Source organism: Cyanistes caeruleus, chromosome 7 (assembly GCF_971803275.1).
Source record: "Cyanistes caeruleus chromosome 7, bCyaCae1.hap1.1, whole genome shotgun sequence".
NCBI classification, from domain to species: domain Eukaryota; kingdom Metazoa; phylum Chordata; class Aves; order Passeriformes; family Paridae; genus Cyanistes; species Cyanistes caeruleus.
In genome coordinates, this window is record NC_141707.1 from 13,453,872 (window position 1) to 13,468,962 (window position 15,091).

At 41.6% G+C, this 15,091-nt stretch overlaps 1 protein-coding gene across 20 annotated transcripts in view; it reads right to left on the reverse strand.

Annotated features, from left to right (window-relative positions):
* The window catches only part of ANKRD44 (ankyrin repeat domain 44), a 130,306-nt gene that overhangs the window by 43,300 nt on the left and 71,915 nt on the right, over positions 1 to 15,091 (reverse strand). For all 20 annotated transcript variants that reach the window (XM_086897082.1, XM_086897071.1, XM_086897081.1 and 17 more), the window contains exons 4-9: positions 12,152 to 12,222; positions 8,399 to 8,599; positions 7,387 to 7,474; positions 5,465 to 5,607; positions 3,928 to 4,140; positions 2,919 to 2,997 (exon numbers count right to left, since the gene is read on the reverse strand). In XM_086897082.1, coding sequence (XP_086753208.1) covers positions 2,919 to 2,997; positions 3,928 to 4,140; positions 5,465 to 5,607; positions 7,387 to 7,474; positions 8,399 to 8,599; positions 12,152 to 12,222 — 795 coding nt within the window. The remainder of the gene's footprint in view (positions 1 to 2,918; positions 2,998 to 3,927; positions 4,141 to 5,464; positions 5,608 to 7,386; positions 7,475 to 8,398; positions 8,600 to 12,151; positions 12,223 to 15,091) is intronic.

Genomic DNA, 15,091 nt, shown 5'->3' on the forward strand with positions numbered 1-15,091 from the left:
GTGGGATGATGTGTAAGGGTCAAGTACATGATTTGGATTTGCTGCCTATCTAAAGGTACAAATGGGTGCCCTGAAATAAATACAAAATAACCTGCTGAAACTGTACCCTCATTTGTAAAGGCATTGCCACTCAACCTTATCTGTACAACAATGTTAAATAGAGTTCACTCTGGAGGCCATCAGGAACACACTGCAAACAAACGCGTTGTGTGTGCTTTTTGTCTTAACAGAGAACAACCTGTGTAGTTGCTTGTGTAGAACTTTTCCTTTTGCAATTTAAACCTGGCATCTTGTGTTTTAATCACATAAGCAGGAAAAATGGATTATTTCTTTAGATGGGTTACAGACAAGTCCCTGTTTTCTTTTTGGACCAAGAACTGTAACTTTTTCAGTCTCTCCTTGCCAGTCAGGTTTACTGCACTCCAACTATTCTCTCCTTCCCCCAGTCCTCTCCAGCTGGCCTGCATCCTTGTGGAAGCACAAGCAAAAAACAGTACTACAGCTGACATCTCCCAGTGCCGAGCTGAGCAAACAGGATTAATTCATGCCTGCTGGCCACACCTATCTGTGCACTCCTGGGCACTGCACAGCACCATGTACATCCATGATACATTTCTTTAAGCACCAAAACACTGCTGACTTGTGGTCAACAGCCTTCTGATCCTCTACAAACCCCAGATCCCTTCCTGAAGGATTGCCACCTACCTGGCTGTTGCCATTCTGAACTTGTCCAACTGATAGTCCTGCTTCTCTGTGTGATTTTGATTTTGCTTTGCTTGCATTCCAACTTCTGTCTCCAGCTCTACAGGATCATTTTTTACTCTGACTCCACCTTCTGCCAAACTCTCTCTCCCAACCACATTTTTTTTCTCAAAATGGTAAAAGCACATTTTCTATTCCGCTATCCAAGCTTTTAATGAAAATACTGGATAGTTCCAGACCCAGAAGGGAAATTGAAAACTCCCTCACTACACCTTCCATTTCAACAACAATTCATTTATTGCTAATCTCTGAGTGTAGTTTTACAACCAGTTATGCACCAGCACTGTAGTATTTTAATACTCTGCTGGTTTGCTGTGAGAATACTTCCTGAAAGCTTGTAAAAAGTCTTGCTAACATCAGGATATGGTAATATTTACTGCATATCCACTATTCACAGGTGATAACAGGGCTTAATTGCAACAGGAAGAGTTCTAGTAAAGCACTAGACACCACACCTTCAGAAGCTATGGATTCCCCATTCCTGGAAGTGTTCAAGGCCAGTCTGGATGAGGCTCTGAGAAACCTGATCCAGTGCAAGGCATGCCCTCCCCATGGCAGATAGGTTACAACCAGATGATATTTAAGGTCCCTTCCAACCTTTGTAATTTCTAATTTTTTAATGGTAAACAAAGGTCAGTGAAATGCTTAAACAAGTTCCCTGGGGCAGAGCATTCAGCAGTGGAGGTCTCCACAAACAGAAACTCAGAAACAGAGGTCTATGCTGTGTTCACAAAGCCTATTAAACTGCTGTAGAAGAGAACTGTGCTTTCCAGCTTCTTTTACTCTTGATAAAGCTATGCAAGATATTGCCCACTGACCTATGTGACATTCCCCAGCATTTATTTTTCCTCATTTTTAAAGAAAGGCACCACACTTGCAGTTTTCCCAATTTTAAGGTAATCCATTTTTCCTCTACAGGTTGCTAGAGACAACAACCAGAAACTGAGACATCGTTAGCCAGCTCATTAAGTACCGCAGAATAAAACTCCATTGCTTTAAATCCTTGACATTTCTCTTTTCCCCAAGACCCCGTGGCAATGAGGCACAAAGTCAATTGCAATGAGATGTGTGTACAGTACTAAAATTAGAGGGGCAGAAAACAAAGAAAGAAAGAAGTGAAACCCAAGTAAGTGGAAGAGTAGAGAGGCGTGAAGGACAGATGAAGAACTGCCAGTCCTTTCACACACAAATCCAACAGCGAACAGACAATGGCTCTAAGCCTGAACATATTAGACTAAACAACTGAAAACTGCAGTTTCTTGCATTTTGTCCCAACTCCCTTTTATTATTTCTATTTTATTTATCCCAGGAGAAAGATAACAACAATTTGCATGATGACCTCAAAGAAGCATGATCTACTGGAGACCGCCATTTTAAAACACAGTCTTGTTTAAATGTGCCGTTACATTTAAAGCACAATTGTTCAACCATCTCCAACATTCCACACTTCAGTTCCAAGTTTGGGATTTTGGAAAACAAAAAAAAACCCCAACCAATGAACAAAGTCCAGACCATCCCGCCTCAGGTAGTCGGCCAAACTGGGAAGCTTAAGTAAAGAATCAGTAATAGTAACCTCTATCATTCAGAAACAGGCCTCTGCCAGATTTCCAATAGGAATAATTACTACATTCTATAGTATTCTTGGACAAAAAAGATGCCTGAAAAATGTCTGATAATCAGGAATCCTGGCTATGCCAGAACAAATAAGGTAGTAGTACTGCTCCTACCTCCTGAGTACATATTCAACACTTAATGAAGACAGTGGGAAGAGATGAGCTAAGAGAGGTGAGAAAAGCACAGCTGCTGAGTGCAGAGTAGAAAAAATGGTTTGAGCTCTAAGAACACCAGGACTCCCAAAGGAGGACAACTAGAAAATTGTGCATCCTTCTCAGCAGAAAAAATACCTAAATACACCTCTGAACTCTTGTTTTCAGGTTAAGAATCTGAATAGATCATCTGGACCACTGTCAGATGGAAGACTGTGAAATTTTGTTAAAAACCAAAATCTCAGGTTGCAATGACATCATGGAACGAGAGCTGTCAGTTCAGCTCAAAGCCAGAAGTTCATGGAGCTGCCCTCTGGGTCAGAACTGAAAACTGCAACAGTGGATGTGCCTGTTCTCTTGGAGAGGCGCTCCAGAGGCACAGAAACTCACCGTTCTGGATGAGGGTCTGCGACCGCGTGAACCTCCCATGGACAGCTGTCATGTGCAGGGGGCTCTTTCCATCCTTACTCTGACAGGAATGAAACAGAACAGCCATTTAGCATGTGAAGGCTAAGCAAAAGCACAATGCAAAAGCAAAGGTAAAATGAGTACAGAGCAATGTTTTGGGGTTTAGAGAAAGAAACTGAGACCAGGAAAGATGAGAAATGAGAAAATAGCATGGAAGTGGTATCAACCTCTACTCACATCATGTTCATTTGCATGGGGTTTCACCTTCATTGGCAAACACAATCCCTAATTTCTTAATAATTCTGAGTTAAAATACTGCACTGACTACTCTACTACACTGATCTTAAGGGACTTGCCAGAAGTTAAATGCCAGTTTCACAGATGGGAAACTGAAATACACAGAATTTTAACTAAAGTAGTCAAAACCTTATATGAACTCAGAAGACCTCAAGTCTTCTGATGCTTATACCAGTACCCTCTGTCGGATAAGAGCAAGTTCCTTTCAGCTTCATCAAGATGTGTAAGTTGTGTGTTCAAGAATATTCAGATATCCTAAGCAGCGTCAGACTTTGTAAGCTGAGGCTCTAAAGTAGGTAACAAGCTACCCTGGAAAGGGAACTTTCTGAAATCAGGTTTAATTATATCCATATTATATGGGAAAGAAAAATACCAGAAAGGAATAGTTCTTTGACTTAGTACCACTCCCTGAAATAATATTTTGACAGAGTTCTTGGGACTATATTTTGGTACTTTTTCATGCCTTCATGTAAGTGGCTGGCCTAGAGTTTAGAGTTCTGATTGTATATATGAAGGCACTGAGAGAGCTCCTCTGCTGGGATGTAATCTCACCCAAACAGTTTCATGATCAACATTCTCAGCATCACTCCGATTCCATCAAGGATTTAAAGCCATGCTGTACTTGTTATAGTTTCCTCCTGAGATATGCAAAATAGGATAAAGTAAAACTGTAAAGCTGGTGTTTAAGTTTTACCTGAATATTAACATCTGCCCCGTTATTCACTAGTAGTTCGAGACACAGTGCTCCATGAGTGGAGGCAGCAGCAAAATGCAAGGGGGTGAATCCATTGTTATTAGGCTGATTTACATTAGCACCATAGTCAATCAGCTCGTTAACAACAGAATCCTGACCATTGTAACAGGCAATGTGAAGTGCAGTATTTCCATAGATGTTCATCTCATCAATCTAAAATGAGTCAAGGAGACATAGTTATAATTACAGACATCAGCTTTGCATTTTACGTAACGCATCACACACAGCAAATGGAAATAGCTGGAGGCCTGAACTGTCATAGGGCATAGTGCTCACCAGCACATCTCATCGACAAATTATACTGCCAGACAGCTTCACTTGGAATGCTTTACCTTTCCTATTATTAAGTTTTTTATCCTACTAACAATTTCTAAAGCCAATGTAATGATGATAATGATGGCAAAAGTCCTAACAAGCTGGAAAGCTTTTCCATGTAAGTGGAAAAGCAGTATGAATAAAAAGCTCACCATCTTTATATTTAAAAAGATTACAACAGTGGGTAATGTGTTTTTGTGAACAGAACCAGGCATAAGAGCTGTTTCCACAGTTTTATTTTGGATAGGGAAAGAAGGTATCTGAGTGAAAGCAACCTGAAAGTGCACAGATATTTACACTTCAATGAGTAACCACTATCAGTAACTCAGTATTATAAAGATGTAATTATGATTATGTTACTTCTTGATGACCAACTTAGTATTCAACTGCTGTTCTGTAAAACAGGACAAGACAGATTGTACAAAAGACTCAGGAATGGCATGAACAGCCTTCCATGAAATATAGGCATCTCAAAGATCATATCTCCAGTGGTGGAGAATGTGGAACTTAAAGGGATTTATTAGCATACCACTGTTAATAACAGGAAACAGCTATTCCCCTTCACAGCCAACAGCCTATGAACATGAACTTCTGACAATTTTCTGTCAGGTCAAGTCAGCTGAAAATGCCATGGTAAAAGCAATGGCTTTATTTGACATCTCTGATTAATTGTCTGACTAGGCTCCTGGTCATCTCACAACTGCTTTGAGGAGTTGACAATAACAAGAAGTCTGTGCCCTGAAAAAAAAGCTATTTTCCAGAGTGAAAACAATCTATCTGCTACAGAGGATATATAGGTCTGCAGACTGAAACAGCCTGAACTGCTGTTTAGTAAGGTACGCAGTCTATGTGTTGAGAACACTCATTGTATCAAAGGAAATGCTGACCCAAGGAAAATTTCATTATTCCCATCTTCTTCTGCAGGAACAGGATATATCTCCTGATTCCTTCAGCAAGGTGGCCTCAAATTTACTGTCCATAAGAGGCTTTCTTTAATACAGAATGTGTCCTGACTCTTGAACCAATAAACCACATCAAGAATAAGGTGGTCTGGAAAATGGGACCTCTTTTCTTTCAAAGTCACTGTCTTTAGCAGCATCCATAAGAAAGAAGAAAAGACTATCTCTAAATAGAGAGAAATAAAGTGCATATTACCACATACCTCCACCCCCAGGTTAAGGAGTTGTTTCACAATGTTAATCTGCCCATTGGAGGCAGCTGCATGAAGTGGGGTGTAACCCTTCTTGTCTTTACAAGTCACTTCTGCACCATGATTAATCAGTAAGGCAACAACTTCCAGGTGACCTTCAAAAGATAAAAGAGTGTTATCAATAACGAGTAGACCATCCTACAGCATCACTTCTCACAGATTACTGCTTTCTTGCTAACACACTGCCCTTTCACTGCTGTTTCAATGTGCTCCCACAGTTTTACAAAGGAAGAAAAAGCATTTTCATGAATGTTTCTAATCCTAGCTCCAGGCCTTGTGAAGAAATCCATGCATTCACCTTCTCCAAATGTGTCAGATTTCTCTTTACTGAATTGATTTTCCACTTGCCAAAATAACAAAACCACACCTCTTTTCCATTCATTTCTCTCAAGCTAACAGAGTGTTTTATTCTCCCTCATACAGAGGACAGTGATACAGTGAGCAGAGGAGCATGGCAATGCAAGCCTCCCAAAACAGCATCCTATTGATGACACCTGTAAACACAGCTGCTAACACTTCTTGGGTTTCCTTAGAGATAAAGAATAGCCTTAATAAATAATAAAATTAAGAGGAACAGTCTTACTGCTTCATGCTGAGACAGAACTGTCTGTCTTAGAATTAAACATTTATTATGTCTAACACCACACAAAGTTGTGCTCCATCTGAGTTGCACAGCACTTTCATGACAGGGGCAGCTCTGGTCATGTGCAGGAACTAGAATGCCGTATGTACAAAGTCCATAGATAATTAGTGCCCAAAAAACATTAAATATTCCAGAAACTCTGTGAGGTTTACAGCTCTCATCTTGTTATCTAACGTCTGTCTAAATTGCACTATAGACTCCATTGCTAATTTAGGCCTTAGATGTTATCTAAATGCTTTCAAAAGTACATCATGAATTTCTGAAAACATTTGAGTGGAAAAGAGGCATGGAATTGCACAGCACGATGTAACAGCCTTTCAAATCTAGAGAGTGAAGTTCAAAGCTCGTTAGCTCAAAAGCCACATCACAGTTGTTGGCAAGAGCCTTTCCATCTGTGTCTGTGTATATCAAAAAACCACACAATATGCTTTTCTCACAGTTGGAAATCTCCTATTATCTCATTTCTAAATGTGCCAGGATTAAAATCAAGATTTCTGACAGGTCAAATGAAGGAGCTCCTGGCTGAGGGCACACAACTTGCCACAATTTTTAACCTGAAATATACAGCCTGGCCAGCAAAAGCTCTTGAACAAGCATGACCACTATCACAGGCAATCTTGTATTTTTAAGTTATAATGTCCCACTGTAGGAAATTTGCCTTTAACTTGAAAGGAGTGACAAGGCAAACTGTTTGAATTAAGCAGTATTTGGTAACACCAATTATTTTTTGAACAGACATTTGGTTGCTCTTGTCCACTCTGGAATAAAAGGTGACAATTTGCTCCTAAGAGGAAGTGCTTATAGTGCATTTCCTATGAGAATATCACAACCTACCTACTTATAAACTTCAATTAACAGCAAAATTTATGATTACAGTTACCTGCATTTCATTGAAAGTACTTCTGAGCAAAAAATGAAACAAATATAACCTGGATTTTTTTTCTAGCACAAATATAGTTCAGGCTTGACTTAGAGTCAGGATAAAAAGCCCAATATGAAAAAGCAACACAAAAAGCCCACAATTAACTGACTTAGAAAGGAAATCACAGCCAAGATCTCCCTAGCTGCAAACCCATAAATGGACAGTGTTTACTTAGATCAGCTGAACCCTTCCCTCCTCAGGGTAATTACAACACTCTCTTTCCATGGCCAGGTCTGTTCTTGTCCATTTTAAGACATGCTATCCATTTGTGAACAGGCAATTAAAAAGGAGCAGCAGCCCAAGCCTTACCCATGTACGCTGCCCAGTGAAGAGCTCTTCTGTCCTTTTTGTCAAAAGCATTGATGTTTGCCCCCTTGGCTAAGAGCAAGTTCACCATCTAGAAGTAACAAAAGCAGTTTAAACCAGCCCTCCAGATCACACTCTCAAAGGTTTATAACAAATCAATCTTGCAATAAAGCTGGGATCACAAGATGCTGCATTTGAATGACTGTTTCTGATATTCTCTATCAAAAAGATTTAGATTATGAGAGCTGGACACAGGCATTACTATCTCTTTCCTACAGTCCAGTGTTTTAAAGGCCAAACACCATCACCATTTTATAGGAGCTACCATTTCTCTTTCTTCTTTTAGTTACAGCTCATCAACTTTAATTGACAGACACTTACTATTCCAGTCTAAGAGTTTTTCCTCCATATCTAGATTTTCAAGTGTGGAATTGGAAAATGGGTGCCCTTTAACCCAGATCTAAAGACTAGCAAAACTGAGGAGGAAAAGGTCTAGGGGCTTTATTTACGTTAGCTTTTCATACAGTTAAATAATAATACTTGAAAGGTTTGCCTTTCTATAAGTAGGGAAAAACAGAAGCATATTTTCTAGAAGGCCAATTAGAAAAGCAGAGTGACTGGATCTCTGCTTCACAGCTGCACGTTTCTTCAGTGTGAAACGAATCCACCAGTCTTCCCTTCTTTCCATTCTGTCACTCTTATTTTCACAGGCAGTCCAGCTCCAAAGAAGTAAGGAGACCCTGGAGCTGCTGGAAGCAGTGGCACAGCCAGCTCTCCAGGAGTGCCTGCACACCTCCCTCTTACCCTGGCTCTACACAGGTTCCTTCCAGCCACTGCTGTGTTTCTGCAGGAAAAGGAAGGGAACCCATCCCATAGTATGGGAAGCAGCCGAGTGACAGGAACCTTGGGGCTCAGGGACCTGGGGCTCAGTCTAGACCCAGCCAGAGCAGGTGAAGAGCAGTAAATGAGACAACAGCCCAGGCAAGTAGCGCAGAGCGAGGCTTGCAGAGCTCACCTCGACGTGTCCGTTGAGGGCGGCGTGGTGCAGAGCCGTGCGCCCACCGCGGTCGGACACGTTGACGCTGCTCAGCAGGGGGATGAGGATCTCCGCACACTTCACAGCCTTGTTGGCGGCTGCCACGTGCAGCGGCGTCTGCCAGTTCTTGTCCCGGGCATTGACATCGGCCGAGTGCTTGATGAGCACCTGCACGGCTTCCTGCAACGGCAGCGCAGCCACAGCCGTCAGCACGGCCCTGCTCCTGACAGCTCCGGCTGCTGCCCGGCTGTGTCGCGCACAGCACGGGCACACGGAGAACAACATCCCTCCGAACCACCTGCCAGGCTCCTGGAATGGCACTGTCCTTTCAAATGGCCCAGCACACATCGCTCTGCTGGCACTGAGAGCAGCGGCCTCGCAGCCAGAACTTGCCAGGTGGATTTGAGGATGTCCTAGGCTGCCTGTGCACAGAGCCTGTTTGGCTGATTAACCGGCAGTGCCTCACAGATGTGCTTTCAGTGAAGAAATGAATTCCCTTGAGTCTTTACTGCCATCACTGATGGCATCAATAGCCTTGGCCAGCAGCAGGACACTCCAGGAGCTGCCTGGTGCTGGCTCTGTCAGACATGAAGAAGCTTCTGGCAGTTTCTCATAGAAGATGCCCCCACTACCAGAACCTTGCCACACAAACCCAACACACACTGCTACAGGAATCATCTACAAGATGAAAAGCACGTCAAAATAACAGTAAAGTGCTGCACCTTTTATTTATAAACAGGAAAAAGTTAAAAATAAAGAAGAACGTGTGAAAACAAAATTTTAGCTTTAAGAAAACATGAGAATGCTGATGTCCCCAGCTTAGCATTAGCATTCCTTTCCTCCCCAAGGCCTAAGTGTGGGCCAAGGGTCTTGACTGCAATATCCATTCTGTCAGCCTGAGACCAAACAACATCTTTTAAGGTTAATTTTGTTGGTTAAAAGTAAATATTTCCCAGTGAGAAAATGTACTGTTCTCTCTTGAGAGTCCCTCTCTTGCTGGAGAATTCACAATCAGTTCATTTCTGCATCTACTCATGCATCTGCCATTAAGCAAGTCAGATAAAAACCACAAATTCTTCTCAAAATTGCATTTAGTTTCCTCCTCCTTTTTCCCCCCCACAAACAAAATACAGACAAACTACCGGGACACAGTAGCATTCAAGCAGCCTTGTCTGATAAATACAGCTCACACCTGGTATGTAGGAGAGCCATAGTCCTACATAGTACCTTATTCTCTTTCCATAAACTGTAAAGTTTTCTGTTAAGCCCAGCCAAAATTTTATTAGGAATAACAAATGCACACACTGTGTTTACATAGTACTTTTATATCTAGAATGGCCCAGGAGAGTGCCTGCAGTCTGTATCAACATTACTTATACATACTGGGAGTTTTATGTCTTTGTCCTCAACTGATCTCAGCAGTTTCATTTTCTACAGTAGTCTCACAAGCTATCCTCTAACAGATTTGTTCAGTGCATGACACTGCATCTCCTACAGCACCAATGATGATCTGTGACTGCTGATGTCTCAATAGGGTTTTGTTTTTTAAATTACAGGCCTACTATTTTAAGAGTCATTTAAATGTAATTCACTGGAGACCTACCCAGCTGGGACATGAAGTCAGCAGGAAAATCCATGCACTCTTAGTGAAAGAAAGAAAAAGTTAAAGGATAATTTTTAGAAGTAAATAATAAGGACTGAATACCTGAAGCTAAAAACTCAAATTTTAAAAGAAAAACATTTACACCTTTTTGTTTACATCTGCAGTCTACTGCTCTTTCTGATTTGGGATCAAAAGTTAAAATCCTTATGGAAAAGTTTTAATTCTATTGTTTTTGATAGCTAGAGAGCCTGAGCTTTACCCTTTTATTATAGTTTCTCCATATGCATGCAGTGCCCAGCTATAGTGTAAGCCTCTGCAGTCAGTCTCTCTAGCTATCCCAAGCTATCACAGTGAAATGTCATAACTTTTTCAAACTGTTTAGGGCTGGAAGGTGATGTACCCATTAACAATCCTACACAGACACCCTAAGGGATGCTGATTTGTAAATAAACATTTGAATCCCTAAAGCCCCTGAAAAATCATCAAGACATAAGTAAAGAAGTGTCCAATATTTCAATCAACATATAAAAGGATTCAATGAAATAATTTCTGAATCCTCTGAAATCTTCATAGTAAAAGATTGATTAAAAAACTTAACATTTCTTGGTGATAATTCTAAAAACAACTGTGCTTCCAAAACTACACAGAGTCCTACTGGTCAACTCCTGGACCACTAATTCATCCTCTGTCAATGGGAACTTTGAATTCACCTATTGCTGTCTATTACTATCACCATCAAAGCTGTACATTTGTTCACTTGCATAGGAAGGTAAAAAGCAGCACTAAAAGAGCCTCAAAAATAATAAATCCTGTTTCCAAATTGTTACCAAAAGTAGCAATAATAGTATAAATCATGAAGAAAAAATGCCAGGAGGAGAAAGTTTAATGTGTTTATGAAATATACCATGAAAAGGGTTTAAAGGCTGGTGCCTCCCCCTGCTGCTTTACTAATGCACCTGGGTGCTCACTGAGAGGTACCAGAACTGCCAGCACACTGTCTCATTGTGCTTCAGCTGACAAGGAGTTAAAGATGAGACACAGCACCACAGAAAGACATACATTTTCTGTTAGGACTGTCACTGATGATAAAAATCATGTACTCTGACACATCCAAAACCAGAAACCAAGCACGCTGCAATTCCCGCATCAGAAAGACTGTGGCTGTTTTTTAAGGTTTAAGCCTGATCTTTGTTTTCCAACATGGCTTTTTGTATTTTGCCTCATTACAGCATTCACAGTCTCTCAGATATTCCTTTCAGAGGGTTTCAGGGGATGCCAGCAGCTGGAAAGCTCAGCCAGCAGCCAAACAATGCCTGAGTTCAGAAGAGAGCCCAGGATTCCTGCCTCCAGGCTTGGCAAGCACTGGACTGTTACGGAGGTGATTTGAGTCCATCAGGCTCTGGAAGACAGCCACCCTCTGTCTCCTTTACAACCCCTCCCCTCATCCCCAGCAGCCAATTCGGTCTGCAGTTGGGCTCACTGTTAATGAAGTATTTGGAAGGCAAAAGTAGACAGGGAGGTCCCCCATGGAAAGCCAAGAATACTGCTGCAGTTGAAAGGAGTAATCCCCGAGCTGCATTCCCAGTAGTTATTGCTGCTCCTTTTTAAGGTAGCAATGGAAGAGGTACAACATGAGGGCAGAGGATTTCTATTTGTCAAGCAGAAGAAATATGGGCAAACCCTCCCTTCTGCATGAATCAAATGCATTAAAAGAAAACCTAAGGGATGCCTTGAAATGTAATTAACCAAAACAAATTATGTGGTAATGCATGTTGGATCACATCCACATCCACTCCCTTCTGGCACACACACAGCATGCACACACCCACAGGGATTTATTCCTCTTTTTTCACTACCTGAAGGTGATGTGGGCACTGTAGACCACATCCCATGTCAGTTTTGCTCACTACTCCCTGTGACTTGCTATGGCAATGTGGAAATCAAGCACATGAAGGCTCAAGAGCAGCTACAGCTAACTTGTAAACACTGGCCTCCAGCCACAGTGCCCTGCACGCAGGAAATGCCTTCCCTCTTTGCATGCCCATGCCACCTACCACGGCTCTCCAGGGTTTGCTTTTCCCCCAACATGTTGATTATGTGTAAAAGCAGGGTAATCAAATCTTACTCACTTCACTTCTTGAAGCAACTGCTCGATGGAGCGGAGTCAGCCACATATTGTCCTTGGCATTGACACGAGCGCCTGCAAACGAACAGCAGAGGTTACATGCACGCCTTGGGTGTGACACTGAGAGCCTTGCCCAGCTGTTTCCCAGTAACCAGAGCTGAGCACTTGGTACTCTCAGTGCTCCCCAGGACTCTCCTGGCACCATGTTCACCTTGAAAATACATTTCCAGACGTCAGATAGATAAAGTGGGATTGGGAAAGAAAGGAACCAGATAGATAGGACTATTATTAGGAGTTGCTTTGTTTACAGGACACACAAGAAGCAAGATTTGTTGGAAGGAATTACATATGTATGCATGTACACGTGTGGCTATGCAGATGCATTTTTTTAGATCAACTGATACAGCTGGGGGGAACAAAAGCACCCTTTGCTCAAAGCACTCTGCCATCTGCAGACATGATGAAGGGAACTAGCCTGAGCATCTCTTGTTTCCAGCTCCGTCAGGCAGACCATCAAAAAATAACCACTTCCCTGCTCTGCAAATCCTACCAGGGTCAAGGAAACAGGATCAGGAAATGCTCAGGCTGGAGACAAACTGGGCATTTACAACATCAGGCTCTGTGGGTGCTCCTGGGCAAACAACGGAAGAGCAGGGATGAAGAAGACCACTCATCTACCTCCAGTGCAGTTCAGTGCTAACAGGTGCTCTGACAAGGGCAGCTGGGCAAGAAGATGAATTTGGGCTGGCTTGCCAGAGAAAAGGATAAAGGAAGAATATTTGACAGCTACAGTGCTTCTGGCTGACTGCAGATCCCTCCAAAAATTTTTTTAAAAGGTATCCTGTACATTTGTGCAATCAAAAATATCTTTTTGCAAGAAATACTAAAGCTATCCACTGATGTAATAATACCTCAGGAAGGAAATCTAGTGATAAGGACTAGAGAAACTAATTTTTTAAAAGGCTTAACCTAAAAATATTGTACCTCACAGGCTTGCAGGTAGCAGTATTAGTCTGAGATGAGTAGCAAATGCAGTAAAAAAAGGAGAGAAGCACAGGTGTCATGAGCACAGCCTGGGTGAGCTTCTAAACCTCATGAACAAAGGAATGCTTAAGCTTCATTTTGCACCCTGACTTAAGTGCATTCAAAAGGCTGTAATTAATAAATCCCACTCTCTGAATCACCAGTACTTTCTGAGAGCTGATTCTCAGGAATATTAAGATGCTTGCCTGTGAATCACAGTGGTTATTGGGAATCATGTTAGATAATCAAAGAAGAAACAAGTTCTTGCATATTTCCACAAGTCAGGATGCAGTTTTTTGGCTGCAAGGAAAACAAGGCCACTTTCATAACTACTGCAACAATTCGAGGCAGTCCTCCAAACTTACTTCAGAACCTGGTACCTGGTGGTACAACCTGCCCTCTGGAAAAACCCCCTTTGGAAAAGACACCGTTTCAAAGAGTTTTCAAATTAATCTGTCTAAGGAAGGAAGGAAAAGGAAGCTTTTGCTGTCTTCTGTCTTTGTGAGAAGGCCATTACAGTTGACACATATGCATCCTGCCCTTTGTCTGCACTGTGTGAGGCTCCAGAGACCAATAAAACAGTAACTTGCTCTACCACCAAGAAGCCAACAGGGCTTCAAGGCACCTTCTTCCATTATCCTGATTTGGGCTGGTAGGTGTCCTGGAGATGGAAACTGCTTACATTAATTCCTAGTGATTGATAGTAAAAACTGTCAAAGGTAAAAATTTTTGGGTTTAGAAATTGGTTTTGTATTTGCCTTGGGGTTTTGCCTTATCTTATTAACTAAGGTTTCTTTTATTTTATCTCTACCCATTCTCTAACTCCTACAAGCAGATGGTTACAAATAAGAGAGGCTAATATATAGAGTAGCAAAGCATGACCAACATTATTCCTCAGTATTTAACAACTCCAACAGCATTGGTGAGTATGAAGATGATGAGAAAACCAAGAGAAGTATCTCCATCAGTAGCTATTCGTGCCCTTCAGTGATCCACTTACCCTTTGAGAAACTGAAATAGTTACCAAGAAAGCCACTGACGAAAATAGTAAAAGGAAAACAAGACCGGTGTAAATAAAATAATATACCATGCTAACCAGCCTTTTCAGTCTCATCTGTTTTCCACATCCCTTTACCTCTTTGTGTCTCTCTATGTGAAACAGTGAAATTGCTCTTAGGTTCTAATGCAGTTTAATATGTCTGTGGTTTCTGTTTTTCAGGAGCTACACAACACAGCTATTGCCTGTTATAGAACCTGCTCTTCTACATTTACTGAGATGCACATCTTCTGAAGAGATGTTTCAAAACATTTCCTCTTGTACTGCCATTTCCATCACCAAAATTCAGCTTCTAGGTTTGCAGCTGTTCTTTGCAGGCAATGGTTAACAACAGTGAAAAAACTTCACCAGCACTGATGCACTCTTTTGGGGACAGGAAATACCTGTCATTTTAAGGATGATTGAACAGGTGCACTGGAAGAGCAATGCTCATGTTTTCAAAGGTGTCCTCTACACTCCAGGAACTTGGGGGCCCATCTTGTGACAGCCCTGAGGACAACCCTTTGAAAGCATTGTAACACAGAAATCCATTTTTAAAGACTAAGTGCTCTAGAACATGCTAATACATCTAAAATAGGCAGTGTACAAACCCCAGAAGCTTAAATTTTCAAGACCATCCCACAGCACATCCTCAAAGTCAACCAGAAATTCAGTGCCCCGCTCTATAGTCTGGACCAAGTACCTTAACCACTTTTCAGTGCATTTCGTACAAGACTCCATGAATTAATCTGTGTGTCTATAGGAACAAAGTGGGCTGAAAAACACTCAAATTGGTGGAAATTATGTCATTCATACGACAAGCTTCCTTTAAAATATACATTGCTTTAAAGATTTCACTTAAAATCCTTTCAGATAGCCACAGCA